This window comes from Salvelinus sp. IW2-2015, linkage group LG37, assembly GCF_002910315.2.
Source record: "Salvelinus sp. IW2-2015 linkage group LG37, ASM291031v2, whole genome shotgun sequence".
Classification (NCBI taxonomy): Eukaryota; Metazoa; Chordata; class Actinopteri; order Salmoniformes; family Salmonidae; genus Salvelinus; species Salvelinus sp. IW2-2015.
This window is the reverse complement of record NC_036876.1, coordinates 5,306,793-5,332,192: the sequence shown is the minus strand read 5'-3', so window position 1 is coordinate 5,332,192 and position 25,400 is coordinate 5,306,793. Positions and strand designations below refer to the sequence as shown.

At 41.2% G+C, this 25,400-nt stretch overlaps 2 protein-coding genes and 1 non-coding gene across 3 annotated transcripts in view; all 3 read right to left on the bottom strand.

Moving 5' to 3' along the window:
* LOC111960167 (kin of IRRE-like protein 1) overlaps positions 1 to 3,873 on the bottom strand; it is a 56,313-nt gene extending 52,440 nt beyond the window's left edge. The window contains exon 1 of the mRNA XM_023982065.2: positions 3,554 to 3,873. Coding sequence (XP_023837833.1) covers positions 3,554 to 3,599 — 46 coding nt within the window. The 5' untranslated portion in view covers positions 3,600 to 3,873. The remainder of the gene's footprint in view (positions 1 to 3,553) is intronic.
* A 1,203-nt stretch (positions 3,874 to 5,076) lies between these two features.
* On the bottom strand, positions 5,077 to 5,150 carry trnar-ucu (transfer RNA arginine (anticodon UCU)). The gene has a single exon. It is a non-coding gene; the product is annotated as a tRNA-Arg (tRNA).
* A 14,047-nt stretch (positions 5,151 to 19,197) lies between these two features.
* The window catches only part of LOC111960379 (interleukin-13 receptor subunit alpha-1-like), a 23,169-nt gene continuing 16,966 nt past the window's right edge, over positions 19,198 to 25,400 (bottom strand). The window contains exons 2-9 of the mRNA XM_070437856.1: positions 23,879 to 23,994; positions 23,079 to 23,223; positions 22,714 to 22,816; positions 22,291 to 22,463; positions 21,918 to 22,051; positions 21,585 to 21,720; positions 20,087 to 20,186; positions 19,198 to 19,951 (exon numbers count right to left, since the gene is read on the bottom strand). Of these exons, the coding sequence (XP_070293957.1) occupies positions 19,783 to 19,951; positions 20,087 to 20,186; positions 21,585 to 21,720; positions 21,918 to 22,051; positions 22,291 to 22,463; positions 22,714 to 22,816; positions 23,079 to 23,223; positions 23,879 to 23,994 (1,076 nt within the window). The 3' untranslated portion in view covers positions 19,198 to 19,782. The remainder of the gene's footprint in view (positions 19,952 to 20,086; positions 20,187 to 21,584; positions 21,721 to 21,917; positions 22,052 to 22,290; positions 22,464 to 22,713; positions 22,817 to 23,078; positions 23,224 to 23,878; positions 23,995 to 25,400) is intronic.

The window sequence follows — 25,400 nt, the reverse complement described above, 5'->3', positions numbered from 1 at the left end:
AATAGATCCACATTATGAATAGATCCACATTATGAATAGATCCACACTATGAATAGATCCACACTATGAATAGATCCACATGTGATTCGAACTACACAGTTGCATGAGCTACATGTTCCATTTTAAACTTTTTTTTTACTAAATGTGCAAAAACATTCAAATGGGATATATAATCAAATCAAATCAAATCAAGTTTATTTTATATAATGTTATGTTCATAAGTGACAAGCATGGTCAAATAATAATCAGGAATAAATGTCAGTTGGCTTTTCATAGCCGATCATTAAGAGTTGAAAACAGCAGGTCTTATATAACTGATAAGGGTTGGTTTCTTTGGTCAGTAGTGTGTGTGTGTGTGTGTGTGTGTGTGTGTGTGTGTGTGTGTGTGTGTCTCAGTATGTGTCAGTAGTTGTGGCATGGTCACAAGGACAGAGCCTGACAAATGGACAAATGTTGCACCTGCACTGAGGCCTTTGTTATAGCCAGCACTTCAAGCAGTCCAGGTAGGAACAGTAGCAACAGCAAGTTGCAGTGTGGCAAGATTAGGAAGTGTAGGTCTACTATCAACAATAACATTTTCATGAATTATAAAGAGTCTTTGTAGTTGAATGGTTAGCAGCACATTCATTTACCTACAAACCATGTGAAATGTCTGTTAAGAAAACTGGAAACATAGAATAAAAACAACAGAATAGCTTGTATCTTCAAGTGTTTTGAGAACAGTGTATTGGACAGGCAGTTCAAAGAGTATGTCCTACAAATGAATTATGAAATGGTGACATTGCACTTTGGCATAATGTGCACAGTGTGTGAGATAGTTTACAGCCATGCCACAAACATAACATAGAGACATGCATGCTATGTTACATAGTGTGTGTGTGTGTGTGTGTGTGTGTGTGTGTGTGTGTGAGTGCGTGCGTGCGTGGCTTGTAGCAGAGTCACTTACACTATATATACAAAAGTACATGGACACCTCTTCAAATGAGTCAATTCGGCTATTTCAGCCACACCCGTTGCTGACTGGTGTATAAAATCGAGCACACTGCCATGCAATCTCCATAGACAAACATTGGCAGTAGAATGGCCTTACTGAAGAGCTCAGTGACTTTCAACGTGGCACCGTCATAGGATGCCACCTTCCTATAAGACAGTTTGTCAAATGTCTGCCCTGTTAGAGCTGCCCCGATCAACTGTAAGTCCTGCTATTGTGAAGTGGAAACGTCTAGGAGCAGCAACGGCTCAGCCGCGAAGTGGTAGGCCACACAAGCTCACAGAACGGGACCGCTGAGTGCTGAAGTAAAAATCGTCTGTTGCAACACTCACTACCGGGTTCCAAACTGCCGCTGGAAGCAACGTCAGCACAATAACTGTTCGTCGGGAGCTCCATGAAATTGGTTTCCATGGCCGAGCAGCCACACACGAGCCTAAGATCATCATGTGCAATGCTAAGTGTTGGCTGGAGTGGTGTAAAGCCCRCCACCATTGGACTCTGGGGCAGAGGAAATGCGTTCTATGGAGTGACAATCACCCTTCACCATCTGTCAGTTCGATGGACAAATCTGGGTTTGGTGGATGTCAGGAGAACGCTACCTTCCCCAATACATAGTGCCAACTGTAAAGTTTRGTGGAGGAGTAATAATTGTCTAGGGCTGTTTTTYATGGTTTGGGCTAGGCCCCTTAGTTCCAGTGATGGGAAATCTTAACGCTTGATGACAATGCCCCCGTGCACAAAGTGAGGTCCATACAGAAATGGTTTGTTGAGATCGGTGTGGAAAAACTTGACTGRCCTGCACAGAGCCCTGACCTCAACCCCATCGAACACCTTTGTGATGAATTGGAACGCCGACTGCGAGCCAGGCCTAAACGCCCAACATCAGTGCCCGACCCCACTAATGCTCTTGTGGCTGAATGGAAGCAAGTCCCCACAGCAATGTTCCAACATCTAGTGGAAAGCCTTCACAGAAGATTGGAGGATGTTATAGCAGCAAAGGGGGGACCAACTCCATATTAATGCCAATGATTTTGGAATGAGAATGTTCGACAAGCAGGTATCCACATACTTTTGGTAATGTAGTGTATATGTGCAATGATGGGTTTATGAGAGAGAAGACTGGACACATCATGCATTCAGCATGTGGCAATGAGCCCAGGAGAAACATCACTGCAGAAAAACAACTGGAATTGGTATGATTGTGTGTGTGTGTGTGTGTGTGTGCATGCGTGTGTATGTGCATGTGTTAGTGTGTGTGTGTAACCGATATGAAATGGCTAGCTAGTTTGCGGGGTGCGCGCTAATGGCGTTTCAATCGGTGACGTCACTCGCTCTGAGACCTTGAAGTAGTTGTTTCCCTTCATTCCATGTGTAAATGTGATGTATGTGTGTAATGACTATTCATAAGGAATACTGATTACAGCAGCCACAACATAGGTCATTTGTGAGTTGTTATACAGGATTAGGCAGTGAAAAAGTAATACAATACTAACATTGAGTATGTAGTTAATAACTAGTAGCCTAATATTGTGTATGGATGTTGAGAGAAGGACAAAGGAGTAGCTCTGGCCTATAGCATTCTAAAAAGAGACACATGGATGACATCATCCTATAGACTTTTCAAACACGCCCCCTACCTACAATATGATAAAGTGGTCGGATGGTCAGTACCTGCGCGCGCCTGCACATCCACAGCACACACACTCTCTTACTGTCACACGCACAAGGTAGACAATGAAAAGGGAGGGTTGCCTTGTGCCGTGCGCGTGAGCACGAGGAAGATGTAATCTAACAGGTAGCCTGAGAAATCACTTTACCCTTGAGCAATTGTCTCCTAGGAACTACGTTATAACAATAGCCTACCTGTCATTACTCAGATATGATATCTAGACGACATTAGGAGTATTATAGTTGAAGCTATGTTGGCCATACCTCGTCTCCAGTGTCCGTGGTATGTGTGTGTGTGTGTGTGTGTGTGTGTGTGTGCGTGCGTGTGTTATTAGGCTATACATATCACAGGCACCAATCAAATATGGCAAGCAACGTTTGAATGATTGAAGCAAACCGTTCCCACATTCCAATATCGAGCACATTTGGTCAATCACTTTAGACGTGCACTGTCATTCAAATCACGTCCTTTCTGTCTAACATCCTATTTGAATAAAAGGCTATATGCTACCGAATGCACAGAACTAGGGTCATATTGTGGATACTAGGTTCTTGCACCAATCAGGCCATGATCATGTTAGACACACGCACCATATGAAATAGCCTACCACACACTGCGGCGCATGTAATGACAAACTCATCGCCATACACTCTGAACAATTGAGCATCTACCTCTCTCTCTCTCTCTCTCTCTCTCTCTCACACACACACACACGCACGCACGCACACACACACACGCACGCACACATACACACACACACACACACACACACATCTGAAGCGAAACTAGAATAACTTTCCCCCTCATCAAGTTTGAAAGCCTCGGTATTGTTCGACAACATGAAACAGTGTCTCATTGATTAGGGAAGGTAACAGAGAAAACCCCAATCTTACCACGGTGAAAACTCAACGCCAAACTCAGGAGCAGAAGCCTATGCATCGTTCAGAAGACCAGCAAGCCCGTTAGCTCAATTCTCCGTGAGGACAGCATTAAAAATCCTAGTTGGATTCTATTCACCAGTATAGGGTAATTGTAATCCTTCCAATTAATATATGTGACGATTTTCGTCGTTCTCCACCTCCCCTTTCTGCTCTTTTTTTGAGGTCTACAACATTTCTCCGTTTTTCCTCCTTTCCCCTTTCCGTTGTCCGCTCTTTCGTGCTCGGCGATGGTCCGTTTACTCATTAGCGACGCATTCCTCTCTCTCTCTCTCTCTCTCTCTCTCTCTCTCTCTCCCTCTCTAGCGCTCACGTCAGCGCCACAGCACACACCCCTCCTCTTTCTAGTCTGAATCTCGCGTTAGATGTTAACCGCTATTAGATGCGCATTTCTTTGTCACCAGGAAACAACTAAAATACTTTGTCCATGTTTGTTGAATTTTGAATCATCATTATCTCTGTATTTTTATTTGTAAGAGAGATGGAGCAATAGGTTATAGATCTCATGACGTGTCATGGTTATGGACTTGACTAGTTGAATCATACTGTAAAGCAAATCATTCTGCATTCATTCTGCGTGACACARCCAAGTTCTACCCCAAAAGTGACAGCATATGTTGCTTCCTTTCCCTCAATTTAATGATGAAGGCTATACAGATGTGGAGTTCACTGTCACCGCTGAGTCTGTATAGTGGTCTATTAGGCTATTGCTCTCATGTTCCCACCCTTCGCTTTGCTTTAAAGTATAGAGCAGTGTTGGAGCGCCCTCAAGTGCACTGACTCCTGAACTACTCCCCAAACAACTGGACAACTATTCAAATACCTTCACACGAATGCACCTCATTAAAAACAACAAATTCAGCTACACTAATTTGTTCACGGAAACATTTACCGCTATAATTAGGATTCCAGGCATTGCCATCATTACAGTGTTACATTGTTTGGTCCGTTATTGCAAGTATAGCTTATTCAGTAGACTGGCATTGATATATTTTTCCTAAATAAGTGGTTCATTTTCTACGATTACTCAGAGATGATCTCTTCAGGTAAAACTATATAGGCTAGGGATGGATTGTTTGTGAGGTTAAATAAATCTGTCAATAGTAGCATGGGATTTAAAATATATATATTATAATATAGGCCTAGCAAAAATGTCCTTTGATATTGTAATGCTAAATAAGTGGTCGAACATACCATTCTATCACGTAAAGAACAAATAAAACGAAGCATACAAATATGTAAATAAGTGTTTATTTGATATTAATTAAACGCCAGATTATACATTTGTATCATTATTAGTATATAGGATTTTTTTTAAAGTTATGGTGTATAGAKATGTAGTGAAGTGCAGCCATATATTTAGAATACTTCTTAGAAGGATGCATTGAATGAAATGGTGGCWGCAGTTTATTATGGGACAGCATTCATTTTCTATAATAAAAATTTCGCAGGTCTGCCGTGAAGCATCAAGAGTGGCACATCTCTGCCGGGACTCGAACCCGGAGCCTCTGGATTAGAAGTCCAGCGCGCTATTCCATTGCGCCACAGAGACTGCGGCAATAAACGTGATCCTGGTCAGGTTTAGATATTCACATCCCTCTATGTTGACGCTTTCTGTATCCTTCTAGCATCAGCACCACCCTCCGTCGACATTTGAGCTCGATGAGAGAGACCGTTAGAGGGCGCTGTAAGCTCTCTCTTCAATGAACTTCACTCGCTCGAGCCGCTCTCCAGAGCCAAAATGGCGATGGTGTTCATTAGTGGCATGCAGAAAATGCATTCTATTTAGGCTTTAATAAAAWGCGCAGTTCAATAAGGAGATTGAAAAGCAATAGCCAATATACTGTGTGGAATATTAGATACAGTTTTTCATCATTATATTTTCCTCAGAAAACCCTACTAACCGAGGGATTTTTTTTATTGTGGTGAATCTGCACAGAATAAAACACCCTCAATCAACTAAACTGCCTCCTTTTTACAAGGTTCCATAGCCTACTGGATATATTATGATGATTGGCAACTTTTTGTCTGCTATGACTGTTCTCTCAGACAGCAGATAGCAATGTATATAAATTAAGCAATGAGGCCCGAGGATGTGAGGTATATGGTCAATAAACCATGGCTAAGGGCTGATCTTACGCATGATGCAACACAGAGTGCCTAGATACAGCCCTTAGCTGTGGTATATGTCTTTTGTAAAGAGCAGCCATATTGTTGTCAGTCTGCTAGGGACCTGTTTTTAACATTTTAAGTGTGTATGTTTATTCTGTGTTACCATTTAATTAGCTAGTAAATAAATAATTAAACCAATTTGTGTAGTACTGAATCATAAGCAAGGTTCTGKTTTTTGCAGATGCAAGGAGGTTACGACTGTTCAGAAGGATRATATGATACGAGGTTATGATTAATAAATTGACTGTTTATAGATGTGATAGGTAAAGACCTTTAGTTTAATTCGGGAGATGGTCACTCTTTAAAGAACCGCTCTCCTGGTGCCCCAGATCCTAATGAGTTAATTTTTACATGATTAATTGAATCGAGTAACAATTAAATATAGTTAGTTGATTAGATAAATAACAGTCTTCAGATTAATGTTAAAGTAAAATCATGACAATATCAAGGATASTGTCACGCCCTGACCATAGTTTGCTTTGTATGTTTCTATGKTTTGTTTGGTCAGGGTGTGATCTGAGTGGGCATTCTATGTTGTATGTCTAGTTTGTCTGTTTCTATGTGTTTGGCCTGATATGGTTCTCAATCAGAGGCAGGTGTTAGTCGTTGTCTCTGATTGGGAACCATATTTAGGTAGCCTGTTTTGTATTCTGGGTTGTGGGTGATTGTTCCTGTTACTGTGTTCCTGTGTTTACRTTACGGGATTGTTTCGTCTTCGTTCATTTTGTCGGTTTATTGTTTTTTGTTCCTTGTTAAAGTATTCTATTAAAATGGATAATCATCACGCTGCATTTTGGTCCTCYGATCCTTYCTACTACTCCTCCTCAGAAGAGGAGGAAGACGAGCATTACAGATAGCATCAAAAATGAATACATAAATACCATTTGAAGCTTGATGAGTTGATCATTTGAATCAGCTGTGTAGTGCTAAGGCAAAAACAAAGATGCTCTCCTTTGAGTCCCCAAGAACAGGACTGAGAACCACTGCTCTTCATTGGGACCTCTTCAYCTGCAGACAGGCTTTCACAGCTCTCTGTATCTGTGGACAAAAAACATCACAAGAAACAGACTTSATTATACTCAAATTAGACAGCACTGAATATTATGTTACTCTTATCGCTGTCGTCACTTCTAGGGACTGGAACTACACGAAAGTACCTGCCCTATACAGAATAGCCTACTCTCTCTTTGACAGTTGGGGCTGCTAACGTTATCCTTTCACCCTCCTCCATGGCTGTTAGCTAGCTACCTACAAATGCATTTTTTGTTTTTTTTACAATGATAAATACATCAAGATAGCTGGCTAATATGAAGTTAGGTAGYTGGTGATATTTCATTAACTTAGCTAGCTAGCTATACAGTATGTAAAGCTAGCTCGATAGCTAGCTAGCTACGTTACCAGCTAATTCAGACTTCATTCAGTATTATCTCTTTGTTATTCTTAAATGTTGATTATTGTTCTTGGTCCCTGATTGTCCCCTATGCCTACATGAATAATCTAAAGAAAATGAAGTGACATGATCCATCTTAAATTGTTAAAGGAAAGWTCCCCCTCYATATTTTATTTTCAGTAGTCTACTGTTGATACAGTCCCAAAATGTTTTGAGACTTATTTTCATGTAATCCCATTTCAGTTTCTCTGACTGCTTGTCAGACTGCTTGTAACTTGTGATGATAGGAATAAAATAGCCTATACAAAGGAATTTATACTATCCATGTAGCTACTTCAAATTTAGGCACATATCCAAATCCAGGGTCTAATAATACATGTAAATTCTTCAGAATCACATTCCTGTCAGCATCCCGTGACAGGGAAGTAACCTTTAGGAAGAAACCAGGAAATACATGTCAGGGAATTCCCTTCTGATAGGCTACCCTTGCGACTATGTTTAGCATGAATATACCTCCATATTACCTGGATAGCCAGTAGGCTACAGCTCAACATTTTTAAGGGCAACCGCTTAAAAATGTTTGTAGGTCATATATGTAGGTTTAGATATTCAAAAAAATGGGTTGGGCACTTGTCTTTTATTCAGATTGGGAGTGGAAGCCATGTTTAATACACTCTTCCTCTGTCCTGCCTCTCACACAGGTGTTGCACACAGGCTGGGTACCAGTCTGTTTAGCTAACATTCCACTCCTTGTACTTCGTGTCATATGTCAAAGATGTTTCGCAATGGCAAAGAGTACAAGGAGTGGAATGTTAGCTAAACAGAACTGGTACCCAGGCTGCCTCTCACATAGGCTCATATTTGATCTTTGACCTGCATGTCCTAAACTCGAGGACTGGGAACGACCTTCTCGTACTCTTCTGGTTCCTCAGTTTTAATTAGGACAGACTCAACAATGCCAAGGCTCTGTTGTGGTTCACAAGTCAGTGTCCAACACTTTACTGTAGTAACTGAAATGCAGAGTAGGGATTAATATTTTCCAAAAAATCTACCACGTTTCAATACTGGGAATAATTMATATTTATCCCGAGAGTCCCGGGAAATACTACAAAAATCAGAAATGCCCATTTAAAGCATTTAAACCAAGATATGGTCCCTATGCCAGGGTTCTCCCCCCAAAAGATTGTTGCTGCCCCATATTGCCGGCTTGGCTGCGGCACTAGTGAAACTGATATTTAGTAATGATAGTGTAACTTTGTTCGTCAATGACATTGTTGTGAATTGYSAACCAGGCCGTTAATAAATTCTGATCGTTACCATGTTCCTCAATTAATTCAGCACATTTCAGCAGTAGGCCTTGGCTATTTCGACACAGAAGTGCGCTCAGAGCGCACCCCGAGTAKGSTATATCGCAASKGCAGTCAAACAAAAGTCAAATGAACAAAGTTGCTAAGCTTGATAGATAACCTCCAACGAATGACAAAAAACTTTGTTCGTTCAATTTTTTCACACTGGGCGCTTTAACTGGACATTGTTCTACAGGAGTTCCACCAGCTGAAAAAGCTAAGTAGTAAGGTTAACATGATGGCGATGCCATCAAATTGCAGTCACTGTACTCATAATATGCAGGAGAACTATTATGGATGCAAATCCCTGCCAAAAGGTTGTATGTATGTATTGTTAGGATCGTAAGAAAATCCATAYGTAAATTGTTAGGATCGTAAGAAAAGCCATGCGTGAAACACTAAACGTWAAAAAAAACGATCACTAAACGTACAAACCCTTTGTTACGACTATGAATTAACATTTACACGTTCGGTTTTTACTTTACGTCTCCCTTTACTCGGTTACAGACATTTTTTATGCGTACAAACTTTTGTTAGTAATGTGGCATCTGCAAAGGACATGAACTGAATTTAACTGGTCAAACTGAGCTCGTCAATGAAGCAACTCTAGCCCAGACATTAGAGTTTCTTTGCAGCTAACGTTACCGGTTTAATTTCCAAAATAAAAGTATTGAGCTTGTTTTAGAACTGCATTCAATAACGACGTTATACCAGTAGATTATGTAGTATAGGCTTGGGCCTGAGAATGATAAAGACATAGAAGAACCTTGTCTAGAATAACCGCCTGAGCTGCAAAATAGGAAGTAAATATTGTTTATGCTAGGCCTATTCCTCTATCTTAATATGTCATGCTGCTGTGTGTTATTTAATGGCCATATAATTGCATAATACATTTTTATAGACGCGTGGGGCWATTGTGGTGATCATGTAACCTAATGAATCACATGTTTTCCAGTTTTTGGGAGCTTGGACTGTAGGTCTAATATTAGTCATTTTGACTGTTGTATTAGTGAATTCCACTACTATACCCTTGTTATAGCAATTTACGTTGCACAACGCCATCACGCAGAGGCTATATCCATATCAATAAATGTGACAAAACAAAATATTGATTAAGTCTTGGCTATACCCTGTCCTGAGCAAAATAGCCAAGGGGTCCCAAATGGTCAAGACTACCTATAGCCTATTCTTATTGCCAGATCTGTTTTCCCTATCAGCCACTGCACATGCTTCTTCAACTATTTTGTTGAAAATGTATTTAGAGGCTATATTTAGAGACCTGTTAGCTAGGGTCTCTTTTTATGGGGAGCCCTATAATAAACACAGTTATAAAACACAAATAGAGTTCTAAAATTATTCCGCAAGACACCAGTACCCAAAATGATAGCCYAAATTCCTAAATTGCAATGCCTATAAGTTGAAGGCATATTTTTTTATTTGGATAGGCCTAAATTAAACATTGAATTATTAAAGTGATAGGCAAAAGAACTTTGGAGAATTTAGATACATTTCAATAAACAAATGCATAAGACTGTTCTATACTCTTTGATTTATTTCCTATTGCATCTCAGACTGAACTGAATGAAGGATGAATTAAATGTTCAAATATGTGTCCGAATGACGAGTTGCATGCATCATGCATGCTCTGCACTTTATTTGGCTAGTAGGCAAATAGGCCTACATTAGGGTACAATGACTATGACTGCATGCCTCCAGAAGGGCATCTTCTGAGGCTGAGGGGTGCTCTTCTGAAGGCGCATGGTGCTATGGTGTTGCATGGACATCACAAGCTCTTCAACTGGGCAGCAGTGTCGCGATGGAGGGAATAGCCTATATGGAGACTACCTAAGACCACTGCAACATAGTTATTGTAAAGTGARGGAAAAGCTAATGCCAGATTTAGCCTATGTTTAACCTCTCCCTTGTTCATTTCAAAGTCCATATGTTCATGGCCCGTTTCATATAAATCATGTCAAATTATTTAAAATTCATATGAACCCCTTCTACAGAATATGCTTGGCAAGGTTTTGAGTGATGTAAAACATATTTTGAGTGGGAAAGACTCCAGTGGATTCAATTAATAGATCCACCCAGTGGCGATCCRTCATTCAGGGCAAATTATTGTTTTGAGCCCCACATTTCTTGCCMAAWWWTKTTTGGGGAGTGCCTGTTTTGCATGTTATTTTGACAACAATTCGTATCACATWTCAGGTTGCAAACAACATAAAAAWATATATATATCATTGAGTTAATAAAGCCGCATACAAACATGGTCTCTTTTTTGTTTTCTTGAGTAAGGCAGCTCCAAAATGCAGGTGTTTCAGCCTGGCTCAGTGCTTTCTGTGGTGGTGGACCAGGCAAGCCAGCAGAAAATACGGAGCATTGTGCCGTGATTGGCTCAGTGTTCTGTCACTCATGGGGACACTACGTCACGGCCAAGTCTAAGGGTAGACTTTTCCTTAAGGGTAAATTCTAGCCCCTTGGGTGCTGCCATAGTGTTACATTAGAAGTGCCCATCCAAGAAGGCTCAAGGTCATTGGCCACAGATAAAATGACGTCAAATCATGTTATATGTACAGTAGCTTTGATTGGACTGATCATGTCAACATCATAGTTTCAAAATCTTAGCTAGCAGTCATCATTCTGAATCAAATCGACAATCTACTGGCAAATCCTTTTTAATCTTTGTCATATGAAGATAAATGATGAAGAGAAATTATAGATAATGCGTATCGGGGCTCATCGGCCATTGGACATAAAACAACTCGGAACTGCGAAAACTTGACTACAGTGAGTTCAAGACAACTGAGAAGTCGGGAATAAACCAGCTCCAACTGGGAAAATACGTTTTGAACGTTCATCCAACTCGGAATTGTAAATCCGGACCTCTTTCTAGAGCTACGACCTGAAGACCTTGTTTTTTTTAGAGTTCCCAGTTGTTTTGAAAGCACCATAAATCCAGAGAATGCCATACTTTTATTTCAAAATTTGCCCACGAAGGACCGCCGTGTAACCTTCCTGTTCAAGTGGGCACAGCACAACAAGGTGAGTCCAAAAATGTATTGTATGCTGCTACATAAATTATGTAATATGCCAGGGAGATATGTATACTGTAACTAAGAAAGTAATTCTAAGTGTATGTTGTGTAGTAAGATGTCAGTAGCCCATGTGTGTCAAGGTGTGTGCGTACTGGTAGCGAGGTCAGGTGCAGGAGAGCAGAGATTTGTGAACAGGCGCACACTTTATTGAGGCAAAAGTGCAAAACGCGCAAAACAGTCACAAGAATTATGTTTAACAATAAACATCTTCATGAAAATAACACGGAAAAAACAAGCCAGTCTGGCGCGTCAACAAAAACACACATAACACAAACAATCTTACACAAAGACATGATGGGGATCAGAGGAATAAATACATGTAGATTGATTGGGGAATGAAAACCAGGTATGCAGGGAACAAGACAAAACAAATGGATACATGAAAAATGGAGCGGCGATGGCTAGAAAGCCGGTGACGTCGACCGCCGAACGCCGCCCGAACAAGGAGAGGAGCCGACTTCGGCGGAAGTCGTGACAATGTGCCTCTCCCTAATCATTTGTTCTATTTACAACTCTTAATTTTGCCTTCTGTTCTGACTTGGTGGTGTACATGTAGCCTATAACCTGTTTTAGAGAAATGTAATCATTGAATATTGTAAGAGCTTTCATTGTCTGCTTATATGCCCCCTTTATTTAGCCTATGGTTCTGACTTGGTGTACAGGGAAAACACTGTAAGAACGACACATGTTCTGAATTCTGTCGCTGTACATTTCAAAAGTGCTAAACAAATAGTTATATTGACTACATCCGTCCTAGTTCGCTCATTAATGTCTAAATCGAAATTTCGGACAGGTGTCTTTTATACTGATAACAAGTTCAAACAGGTGGCATTAATACAGGTAACGAGCGGAGGACAGAGGAGCCTCTTAAAGAAAAAGTTACAGGTCTGTGAGAGCCAGAAATCTTGCTTGTTTGTAGGTGACCAAATACTTATTTTCCACCATAATTTGCAAATAAATTCATAAAAAATCCTACAATGTGATTTTCTGGATTTTCTTTTCTCATTTTGTCTGTCATAGTTGAAGTGTACCTATGATGAAAATTACAGGCCTCTCTCATCTTTTTAAGTGGGAGAACTTGCACAATTGGTGGCTGACTAAATACTTTTTTGCYCCACTGTAATACTGATTATGATTGCAGACAGAGCCCAGAGAATGGGATGGTGCAATACTGAATTAGTCATATTTTGATAAGGTGTATGCATGGGGATGTTCAAGTCACTTAGAGATATGCCCATGCTGTAGAGATACACCTAGCGGACTGAAACTTCACTGTTGTCGGCATAATACAGCTAGTGGTATCTAGACTTGCGCTGGCAAAAAAATCCATGACATTAGCTCCCTAAATGTGAAGAAAACTCAACTGAGGAGTAATAGACAATGGACACTTTTAACTTGAAAACATGCAGGGTACCTCTTTCCAGTTTGCCTGACTTCCGTTTTTTTATACTGTGTTATGCTTGTAGCACTACTCATAGCCCATTTGTTGTACTTTTTTTGTTTGTTGGTGAGATGAAACTGCCAAAACTCWGTAAGGTAGCATTTTAAGTCAGAATTGCAACACAATATTTGTTCAAGGCTAAAATGTTAGTCCGTAATTGTTTACATTTACATTCATGTTTCACGCATGGCTTTTCTTACGAGCCCAACGATACGTATGTTCAACCTTTTGGCAGGTATCTGGCTCCATAAACGATCGCCTTATGGAGAGGATAGACGAGTTGCAAGCCCCTCGGATCTGGCAGACTCACTAAACACAAATGCTTATTTGTAAATGGTGTCTGAGTGTTGGAGTGTGGCCCTGGCTATCCATAAATTTAAAAAACAAGAAAATTATGCCTTCTGGTTTGCTTAATATGAAGAATTTGAAAGTATTTGATACTTAATTATATTTTAGCAATTACATTTACTTTTGATACTTAAGTATATTTAAAACCAAATACTTTTAGACTTTTACTCATCTTGGTGGGGCAAACAATGTATTTTTTATTTTTATGCATGSCAGCAAAGCCACTACACAACACAAAACAATACATTCATTGCACTATAACAGTGACAAATGGTGCCCACAAACTGTTAGGGCCGACATAAAGCTGTCCCAACAGCAGACCTTTCTTTTCAGCACCATGGAGTGAATCCTTACCACTGCTAGACCTGGCTATCAGCGGAGCCTTGGCTGGCTGCGAAACAATTAATTCAGCCTCATTTACTGCCTTTWAAAAAAACATGGCTGTTTTTGTCTGACTTGCTTAAACAAATCTGGTTTCTACTGACCAACTATGGCATAATGGAATGATGAGTGGATGAGAGGCAATCCGTAATTTCGATTAAGACAATGAGTGTCCTGGTGCCCTGAATTACGCGTCGCCACTATATAGGGATATTGTTATCCACGTCGGCACCAACGATGTTAGGACGAAACATTCAGAGGTCACCAAGCGCAACGTAACTTTAGCATGTAACTTAACTAGAAACGTGTTGGCATCGAGTAATTGTCTCTGGCCCCCTCCCAGTTAGGGGGAATGATGAGCTCTACAGCAGACTCAAACGCAGGTTGAACACTGTTTTCTGCCCCTCCCAAAAKATAGAATTTGTAGATAACTGTCCTTCTTTCTGGGCCTGCTGAGGAGTGACGTACTCCATCCAAGCTGGAGGGGTGCTCTCATCTTATCTATCAACATAGACAGGGCTCTAACTCCTCTAGCTCTACAATGAGGCCAGGCAGCAGTGGTGTAAAGTACTTAAGTAAAAATACTGTCAAGTAATACTTAAATATTTTTGGGGGATATCTGTACTTTACTTTASTATTTATATTTTTGCCAACTTTTACTTTTACGAAACTACATTCCTAAAGAAAATGTACTTTTTACTCCATTCATTTTCGCTGACACCCARACATTTTGACAGGAAAATGGTCCAATTCACCCACTCATCAAGAGAACATCCCTGGTCATCCCTACTACCTCTGATCTGGCGGACTCACTAAACACAAATGCTTTGTTTGCAAATTATGTCTTAGTGTTGGAGTGTGCCCCTGGCTATCTGCCAATAAATAAACAAATAAAATTGTGCCGTCTGGTTTGCTTGTAAGGAATTTGAAATGGTTTATACTTTTACTTTTGCTTTTGTACATTTTAGCAATTCCATTTACTTTTGATACTTTTGATATTTAAAACCAATTACTTTTAGACTTTGACTCAAGTAGTATTTTACTTATTCCTTGACTCAAGTAGTATTTTACTGAGTGGATTACTTTTATACTGGGTATCTGAACTTTTTTAAGGTATCTGAACTTTTACTCAAGTATGACAATTGAGTACTTTTTCCACCACTGCCAGCTTAGTTGGAGTCTGCTACTAGCACAGTCAGTGTAGTCAGCTCAGCTTTCTCCATTGAGTCCGTGTCTGTGCCTCGATCGAGGCTGGGCAAAACTAACAATCTCACTGGAATAAATACCTCCTCCATTCCTGTCATTATTGAAAGAGATTGGGGTACCTCACATCTCAAAATAGGACTACTTAATGTTAGATCCCTCACTTCCAAGGCAGTCATAGTCAATGAACTAATCACTGATCATAACCTTGATGTGATTGGCCTGACTGAAACATGGCTCAAGCCTGATGAATTTACAGTGTTAAATGAGGCTTTTCCTCATGGTTACACTAGTAACCATAACCCCCGCCCATCTCGCAAAGGCCGGAGGTGCTGCTAACATTTACGACAGAAAATATACCCCAAAATAATTACTGTGTTTTAGTCTTTTGAGCTTCTAGTCATGAAATCTATGCAGCCTACACAAACAMTTTTTTATAGCTACTGTTTACAGACCTCCTGGACTGTATACAGCGTTCCTCACTGAGTTCCCTGAATTCCTATCGGACATTGTAGTCATTGCAGATAATATTCAAATTTTTGGTGACTTCAATATTCACATGGAAATGTCCACAGACCAATTCCAAAAGGCATTCGGAGCCATGATAAACTTAGTGGGTTTTGTCCAACATGTTTCTGGACCTACGTATTGCGACAGTCATACCCTGGATATAGTTTTGTCCTGCATAATAATTATTTTGGATCTGTCGTACAACAATCTTATTACGTTTTCAGACCCCAACCAAGGATTATCAAAAGCTGCGCTATAAAAACTCGAACAACCCAAAGATTCCTAGATGCCCTGCCAGACTCCCTCCACCTACCCAAGGACGTCAGAGTACAAAAATCAGTTAACCACCTAACTGAGGCTCTACATTTAACCTTGCGTAAAACCCTAGATGCAGTCGCATCCCTAAAAACAAAAAACAGTTATCACAAGAAATTAGCTCGCTGGTATACAGAAAATACCCAAGCCCTGAAGCAAGCTCCCAGAAAATGGGCACGGAAATGACGCTCCATCAAACTGGAAGTCTTCCGACTAGCTTGGAAAGACAGTACCGTGCAATATCAAAGAACCTGCTCGATCAGCCTAATTTTCCAACCTAATTGAGGAGAAATATTTTTGATAGTGTCGCTAAAGCTAACTAAAAAGCAAGCATTCCCAAGAGAGGATGGCTTCACTTCAGCATGATCAATTCATGAACTTCTTCGACGAAAAGATCATGATCATTAAAAAGCAAATTATGGACTCCTCTTTGAATCTTGTGTATTCCTCCAAAGCTCAGTTGTTCTGAGTCTGCACAGAACTGCTAGGACCTAGAATCAAAGAGACACTCAAGTTTTTTAATCCTGTATCTCTTGACACATTCACGAAAATAGTCATGGTCTCTAAACCTTCCAGCTACATACTGGACCCTATTCCAACTAAACTACTGAAAGAGCTGCTTCCTGTGCTTGCCCTCTATGTTGAACATAATAAACGGCTCTCTATCCTCTGAATGTGTACCAAACTCACTAAAAGTGGCAGTAATAAAGCCTTTCTTGAAAAAGCCAAGCCTTGACCGGAAAATGTAAAAAACTATCGGCCTATATCGAATCTCCCATTCCTCTCAATTATTTTGAAAAAGCTGTGGCGCAGCAACTCACTGCCTTCCTGAAGACAAATAATGTATACGAAATGCTTCAGTCTGGTTTTAGACCCCATCATAGTACTGAGGCTGCACTCGTGAAGGTGACAAATGACCTTTTAATGGCTTCAGACAAGGCTCTAACTCTGTCCTTGTTCTCCTAGATCTTAGTGCCGCTTTTGACACCATCGATCGCCACATTCTTTGGAGAGATTGGAAACCCTAATTGGACTACACCAGTGGCACTCATTGTGCGGCCTGCAAGCTGCATTCATTTGCGCTCACGGTGAATTCCTATTTTCCATTCATAATACATAATGATACAATTTCAATTCAATGTGTTAATGCAGGCCTGAATCACTTCACTGAAATATATCTATTGTTCCAGGACGACAGATAGATGGCAGTATAGCGCAGTGCCAGGCTTTTTTTCACATACCCGACTTGCGTGGGTTGAGTCACTGACGTGATCTTCCTGTCCCGTCTTGCACCCCCTTGGGTTTGTGCAGTGGAGGAGATCTTCTACGCTATACTTAGCCTTGTCTCAGGGAAGTAAGTTAGTGGTCTTGTTCATATCCTTTAGTGTGTGGGGGCTATGCTTTGGCGAAGTGGGTGGGGTTATATCCTGCCTGGTTGGCCCTATCCGGGGTATTGTCGAACAGGGCCACAGTGTCCCCAACCCCCCCCCCCCCCCCCTGTCTCAGCTCCCTATCTATGGTGCAATAGTCTATGTATCGGGGGGGCTAGGGTCAGTCTGTTATATCTGGTGTAATTCTCCTGTCTTATCTGGTGTCCTGTGTGAACTTAAGTATGCTCCCTCTAATTCTCTCTATCCCACTCCTCCCGGAGGACCATGCCTCAGGACTACCTGGCCTGATGACTCCTGGCTGTCCCCAGTCCATCTGGTCTTGCTGCTGCTCCAGTTTCAACTGTTCTGCCTGCGGCTATGGAACTCTGACCTGTTCAACGGACATGCTACCTTGTCCCGGACCTACTGTTTTCGGCTCTCTCTTTTTCTACCGCACCTGCTGTCTCGACCTCTAAATACTCGGCTATGAAAAGCCAACTGACATTTACTCCTGAGGTGCTGGCCTGGTTCCTCTCTAGGTTTCTTCCTAGGTTCCTGCCTTTCTAGGGATTTTTTCCTATCCAGTGTACTTCTACATCTGCATTGCTTGCTGTTTGGGATTTTAGGCTGGGTTTCTGTATAAGGACTTTGTGACATCTGGTGATGTAAAAAGGGCTTTATAAATGCATTTTGATTGAGTGATAATTGGCAAAATCGAGTTGATGATTTTACAGACAGCAGATCAGCTCATGAAAAACAGGGAGATGAAGAGAGGAAATGGTTTAAATATGAAGGTATTGTCGTGGAAATTACCACTAAGGACTCCAAGTCAAAGTTAAATGAACAAATCTTTATTGATATCGGCCAGAGAGGTTACAACAAAGTCTGTCAGAAGCTCTGAAGGGCTGCTCTCCCTTCAGCACTCTTTATACTGATGCACAAACTAGGCGTCTCAGCTCTCAGGGTGCAATAAGCTGATAATGACCGCGCACACATAGTTTCTAGGCGTTGGACCAAAGTAACAATGTGTTCCCTTCTTTCTGTTCTTCTTCTATCAGTCCTTTTCCTGAGAGCAGTCACAGGACATCCTAACACGAGAATCAGGAAACAACATGCAGAGACACAGAGGACACTAACATTTCCACTACAGTATCTTAACAGGGACCAACTGTTCACATCTACTCTCATATCGTTTGTTGACCACACATTCTCTATTGAAGCTCTCATTAGGGCAGCAATACGAGACAGTGCAGAGAGGCGGGGGAAATGTTATAGCGGTATTWTGACATGCATAGGYGAGACGTGCTCTGATAAWGCAACCTATGGATTACAATGAAGGATTTGGGGTTTCAGTGGGATTGGGACGATAGAAAAATAGCCTTTATATAAAGGCTAGTGAGTCAATAGATAAATAATACACTTGATTTAGGCTACATTATTGCATGCTAAATGTTTCTGATCAGTGATAGATGAGSAAATGAATAAATGAGCTACCATTTCAACTTGTACAGCCAGAGAGCAATCGACCAAATATACAAAACAGAGATTCAGTGAAACAAAATCACATTGATTGATTATCAGATATGTCACAGACTTTTGGTTGGGAGTAGGATAAGCCAATACGCGCGTGAAGAGCAAAATTAGAGCAAAAAAGATGATCATTAGCACACTAAACGTAGCCTATATGGTTACAAATATCCAAGGAGATTCAATGAAAACAAAAATGTGAAATTGATTGATTTATCTAGACGAGTCCCCAAGCTTGTTCAAACACTGGATGGCGCTGCCGGTCAACGGTGCTGAAATTATAATCTACGTGACCACACCAATTATTGTTTGAATTAGTATAACGGTTGGATATGACTTGGGAGATCAGTATAAGCATGAATTTGATACATGCCTTCAATTGCATTGAATACTTTTTACAATATTTTATCATTCAGTGATCATAATAAGGCGAGTTTTCTCTCTGTGCTTTTCCTGGCCAAATGTCTGTTTCCTCATCTCCTATTCCGTCCGCACCTCCGCCATGTTGTTCTCAACAAGTTTAATAACATAGCCATACTGTTTTCCAGAATATGCCTTTTTTTCCGCGTTCGGGTAAATTTATTTCTGTATGTGGACTAGCTGGAATCCGCCTTCATCTCACAGGCTCGGGTGGACCGGGATGAATTTTCAGTTCTGAAGATAACTCTACTGCATTCGGTTCTCGTGTGCAGTCAAGCAGTGTCAAGTGATGTGTGTGCTTTGAATTTAAATGAGACTTTGTGTGAAGTAAATAAGCTAAGGTAAAGGCTTACCTGTTTGGATAATGTGCTATTTTATTTTTAGCTAATTTACTGCTGCGCATGTGTATTTTGTGGAATTGCATTAGTGCAACATTGGTGGGWAATGTTGTAATTTCTCGGGTCYTGTCATTTTATTTTTTCAGGAAATGTGAAGAGTGGTCCTGGGACAGTCCCGGGATCCCGGTTACCGGTGTTAATTCTCAAAGTATCTCATGTTGAGTCAAAAAGCCACCACCACACAAGATTAAAACACTGAGGTCCTCCCAGTCTGCTGGGCCACTACCAGCTTGTCCACAGGTTCACTGTATATTCATGTTGTTTCTCACGACTGCTGAGGAAGAGGGTCTTGTACTAGGGTGATCTTACAGTCTACTTCCTCTTGTGCTGGGATGTAGAGGTTCTCATTAACGCTCATCTCATTGTTGTTGTTGAACATATCACTGATGAGGTTGGTTGGCTTGGGAACTTTGGGGAGGATCTTGTCCTTGTATCTATAGGCAGAAGACACAGTCATTTGGTATAATATCTAAAAAAGGACCTACAATATATTCATCACCATTCAGAGATTGCAGTATCCCATATTTTGTGGAGTGAATTCAGACGTGTATAGATTGATGTGTACTCACTTCCTTATACARAAACAAACCAGGATGGAAACTATAACCGCCATGACTGAAATGAAGATGGCTGCAACATGCAGGTGCCAATCCCGATTCCCATCTTTACCTAAACAAACAAACAACAACGTCAGGATAGAGGTTTACATATAACCAGCTAATAAGATGTTAAATCCACTTCAATCAGTGTACATGAATGGGAGGAGACAGCTTAAATAAAGATGTTTAAGCCTTGAGACAATTGAGACATGGATTGTGTATGTCAAATCAAATTAAAGTTTATTTGTCACGTGCGCCGAATACAACAGGTGTACAACCTTACAGTGAAATGCTTACTTACAGGCTCTAACCAATAGTGCGAAAAAAAGGTATGTGTGTGTGTGTGTGTAGGTAAGTAAAGAAATAAAACAATAGTAAAAAGACATTTGAAAATAAGAGTAGCAAAGCTATATACAGACACCATTTAGTCAGGCTTATTGAGGTAGTATGTACATGTAGGTATGGTTAAAGTGACTATGGGAGCCCCTCAGGGGTGTGTGCTCAGTCCCCTCCTGTACTCCCTGTTCACTTATGACTGCATGGCCAGGCATGACTACAACACCATCATTAAGTTTGCCGATGACACAACAGTGGTAGGCCTGATCACCGACAACGATGAGACAACCTATAGGGAGGAGGTCAGAGACCTGGCCATGTGGTGCCTAGACAACAACCTCTCCCTCAATGTGATCAAGACAAAGGCGATGATTGTGGAATACAGGAAAAGGAGGACCGAGCACTCCCCCATTCTCATCGATGGGGCTGTAGTGGAGCAGGTTGAGAGCTTCAAGTTCCTTGGTGTCCACATCAACAACAAACTATCATGGTCTAAACACACCAAGGTGAAGCGAGCATGACAAAGCCTATTCCCCCTCAAGAGACTGAAAATATTTTGCACGGGTCCTCAGATCCTCAAAACGTTCTACAGCTGCACCATTGAGAGCATCCTGACTGGTTGCATCACTGCCTGGTATGGCAACTGCTTGGCCTCAGATCGCAAGGCACTACAGAGGGTAGTGCGTACGGCCCAGTACATAACGGGGGCCAAGCTTCCTGCCATCCAGGACCTCTATACCAGGTGGTATCAGAGGAAGGCCCTAGAAATGGTCAAAGACTCCAGCCACCCTAGTCATAGACTGTTCTCTCTGCTACCAAACGGCAAGAGCTACTGGAGCGCCAAATCTAGGTCCAAAAGACTTCTTAACAGCTAATAAAATGGCTACCCAGACTATTTGCATTGCCCCCCCCCTCCCTTTTACGCTGCTGCTATTCTCTGTTTATTATCTATGCACAGTCACTTTAACTCAAAAGGGTTTGTAAGTAAGCATTTCATTGTAAGGTCTACCTACACCTGTTGTATTCGGGCGCATGTGGCAAATACAATTTGATTCTACCAGCTCCATTTTATTTAGCTTATAATTATGAGAGAGGATGGCGCAAGAAGAAAGAAAGAACGGGGAAACCATACCATATATTTCCTCCTCAGTCCAGTCACCCTCTCCAATACCACACCCATGTAAAAAGATGGGTTTAATGCGAACACGGTACTGACAGTGAGGGTCATAGTTCACCATGATCCAAGTCTTCTCTTCTAAGGACTTACTCTGGAACGACATTACAGCAACAGACATTTGAGTGCTTTTACTCTACTAAACCTACATACTGTAATTCAAGACAACAAAGTTGATAAATAAAAGTGTACTTTATACAGTGGCTGGTTGTAAAAGACAATAACATTTTTGGAGACAAGTGCTAAAACGAAACAATGGCAGAATCACTGCCCATACTTCTCTTTCCTTACCTCAGGTGTTTTACATCTGGTATAGTTGATGATGTACTTCCAACAGYGTGGATGTCTTATTTCTGGGGAAATCCAGCTAATATTGAGATTGCTCCCTTCCTCTGTGATCTTCAATTCAAGAGGTATGGGCTGCACTGCAGGAAGCATGGACAGAGAAAGAGTTAATAAAGCAACCTTTGAGAGAAAAACTGTATACATTGATGAAAATTAGAAACAAATTAAGCCAAATCGCCACGGGATGTTGATGCAACGTGATTACGATGATGTTAATTAAATAATAAGGAAACTATAATGACTATAATGACTATTTATTATTTAGATTTTAGCCTCAGATTTAGCCTGAAGAGTGAAAATAGAGTAGTTTTAGTCTTACCATGCTCCTCAGGATTCAGCTCGAAGGTATTCCGTACCGATGAACCGTTGAGAGTCCCATTGACCTGGAAGAAGATCCGTATGTGGAAGTCTCCTCTCAGATGACATCCTGTCCTCTGATTGCCGTTGTACAGGTACTCATTGCATTCTGATACCTTACTCATATTTTTGAACCTGAAACATCAGAAATGACGGGACTGAGATTGTATAGGTGTTGTCATAGTTACGGTCCTAAATATTTCCTAACCACATGACCCAATCAGGAAAAACATTGGGTCATAGATATAACAACTGAAAAACCAGCCAAACAAAGACTATCTTTGTAACTCTTCATCTATATTTTGTTGAATATAAACACTCTTCCACAGTTAGCCTTGTATTGGACCGTGAGTGGTGGAGAAGCAGGAAGTAGAATTGTTCTCACCCRTAGTAAAGCTGGAGGTCTTCTGGGACCTGATTGGCTAGGAGCCAGCTGCAGTTCATGGCATTAGAGGAGTAGAGAAAACATTTGAAGTTCTTCACCAACTCTGTTATAGGAGAGAGAAAGAGCGAGAGGGTAGAGAGCGAGAGAGAGAGATTTAYACCCAAGTCAATGACATTAACTCTGTAGTATACTGTATATGGCCAGTTCCCTGGACAGAGATTGTCTAGTACTGGCCTAAAAAGTATGTTTATGGAGATCCTTAAAAAATGCKTTGTTTCCAATACTAGGTTTAATCTGATTTGGAAAAACAGCCAATAGAGAGTGACAAAGTTGTTTAGGAGAACATTCTGTTGTTGAAAACCAACCTGTGGGGGCMGGGATGGTGTGAACTACAGTTTGACTCATCCGTTTACTGTGATCACACTGAGTTTGTATGARGAAACGCACACCTCCCATGAGAGGATAACACTCCTCTAACCGGGTTTCCTTCCTGRYMWTGKTTWTGTTCTTCTGTGAGGAGAAGAATTCAAGATATTACAGAGGGAATGAATTTAGGAACTTAACAGGAATAAGGGGCTATCTACCACTGTTTAATGTGCCCATAGAGCTCTGGTCAAAMGTAGTGCAGTATATAGAGCACAGAGTGCCATTTGGGATGAASCCTTAGTCTGGGTGATGATGGGTTGTTCGTTTAGTGTTTTATGGAGATGTTCAGTATGAGTCTGTGAAAAATTATTTTGGCTTCAGAGGACAATAAATGTAATCTAAAAAAATAAAAATAATCCAAAGTAAAGTACAACATTAGCTTTTTAACTTGATCTCGTGAGAATATCAAGTCTGCAGGCAGTGACGAGGAATGTTTATATAACTGCACATCTGTAGGCCTAACAAGCCATTGAGAACAGTGGGAGACAGTCATCATGTTCAACAGACAACTCTATTCGGTTGACCGATGGTAGCTAGGACGGCTGTAACGTTTTCCTCACTGGCGAATGAGGAAAACGTTACAGGCGTCTAGCTACCATCGGTCAACGAATAGAGTTGTCTGTTGAACATGATTGATGTCTGCACCTGTTTTCCAATGGTTGTAGGCCTGACAGATGTGCAGTTATATAAACATGTCCTCGTACTGCTGCAGTACTTGTATTCTGGCCAGGTGGCTCACCTGTGTTATATGGTATTTACATCTCTGACTATCAACATTCTCCGGTAGACTCCATGAAAGCTCCCAGCAGAWCTCGTTCGTCCAAGAGAAAGTCACATTTCTTGGTGATGGGAGCTCTAAAGGAAAAACAACAACAACTCTTATTAAGGGTTAAGTGGGATACATACAGGGGTATAAAGGGGTTGAAAATCAAATCAAATGTTAATTGTCACATGCGCTGACTACGTCATGTAGTCAACATTCACCTTCACAACATTCACCTTACCGTGAAATGCTTAAACCAACAATGCAGTTTTAAGAAAGTAGAATATATTTAAACTATGTAAACTAAAGTGAATTTTTAAAATAAAGTTACACAATAAAATAACAATAATGAGGCTATATACAGGGTACCGAGTCAATGTGCAGAGGTACAGGTTAGTCGAGGTAATTTGTACATGTAGGTAGGGGTAAAGTGACTATGCATAGATAATAAACAGCGAGTAGCAGCAGTGTAAACCAAAAGGGGATTGGTGTCAATGCAAATAGTCCGGGTGGCCATTTGCCTAATTGTTCAGCAGTCTTACAGCTTGGGGGTAGAAGCTGTTAAGGAGCATTTTGAACCTATACTTGGCGCTCCAGTACTGCTTGCCGTGCGGTAGCAGACAGAACAATTTATGACTTGGGTGACTGGAGTCTTTGACCATTTTTTCGGCCTTCCTATGACACCACCTGGTATAGAGGTCCTGGATGGCATGAAGCTTGGCCCCAGTTATGTACTGGGCCGTACGCACTACCCTCTGTAGTGCCTTGCGATCGGAGACCGAGCAGTTGCCATACCAGGCAGTGATGCAACCAGTCAGGATGCTCTCGATGGTGCAGCTGTAAATTTGAACGCTGAGCTGTAGTCAATGAACAGCATTCTCACATAGGTGTTCCTTTTGTACAGGTGAGAAAGGGTAGTGTGGAGTGCGATAGAGATTGCGTCATCTGTGGCTCTGTTGGGGCTGTATGCGAATTGGAGTGGGTCTAGGGTTTCCAGGATGATGGTGTTGATATGAGCGATGACAAGTCTTCCAAAGCTCTTCATGGCTACCGACATGAGTGCTACGGGGAGGTAGTCATTTAGACAGGTTACCTTTGCTTTCTTGGGCATAGGGACTATGGTGGTCTGCTTGAAACATATAAACCCAGGAAAAACCTGCCAGACCACACGCGAAGAGCCCAGATCTCAATCCCATTGAGCACATCTGGGACCTGTTGGATCGGAGGGTGAGGGCTCGGGTCATTCCTCCCAGAATGTCCGGGAACTTGCAGGTGCCTTAGTGTTAGAGTGGGGTAACATCTCACAGCAAGAACTGGCAAATCTGGTGCAGTCCATGAGGAGGAGATGCACTGCAGTACTTAATGCAGCTGATGGCCACACCAGATACTGACTGTTACTTTAGATTTTTGACCCCCCCCCTTTTCAGGGACATATTACTTTTCTGTTATCACATATCTGTGGAACTTGTTCAGTTTATGTCTCAGTTGTTGATCTTGC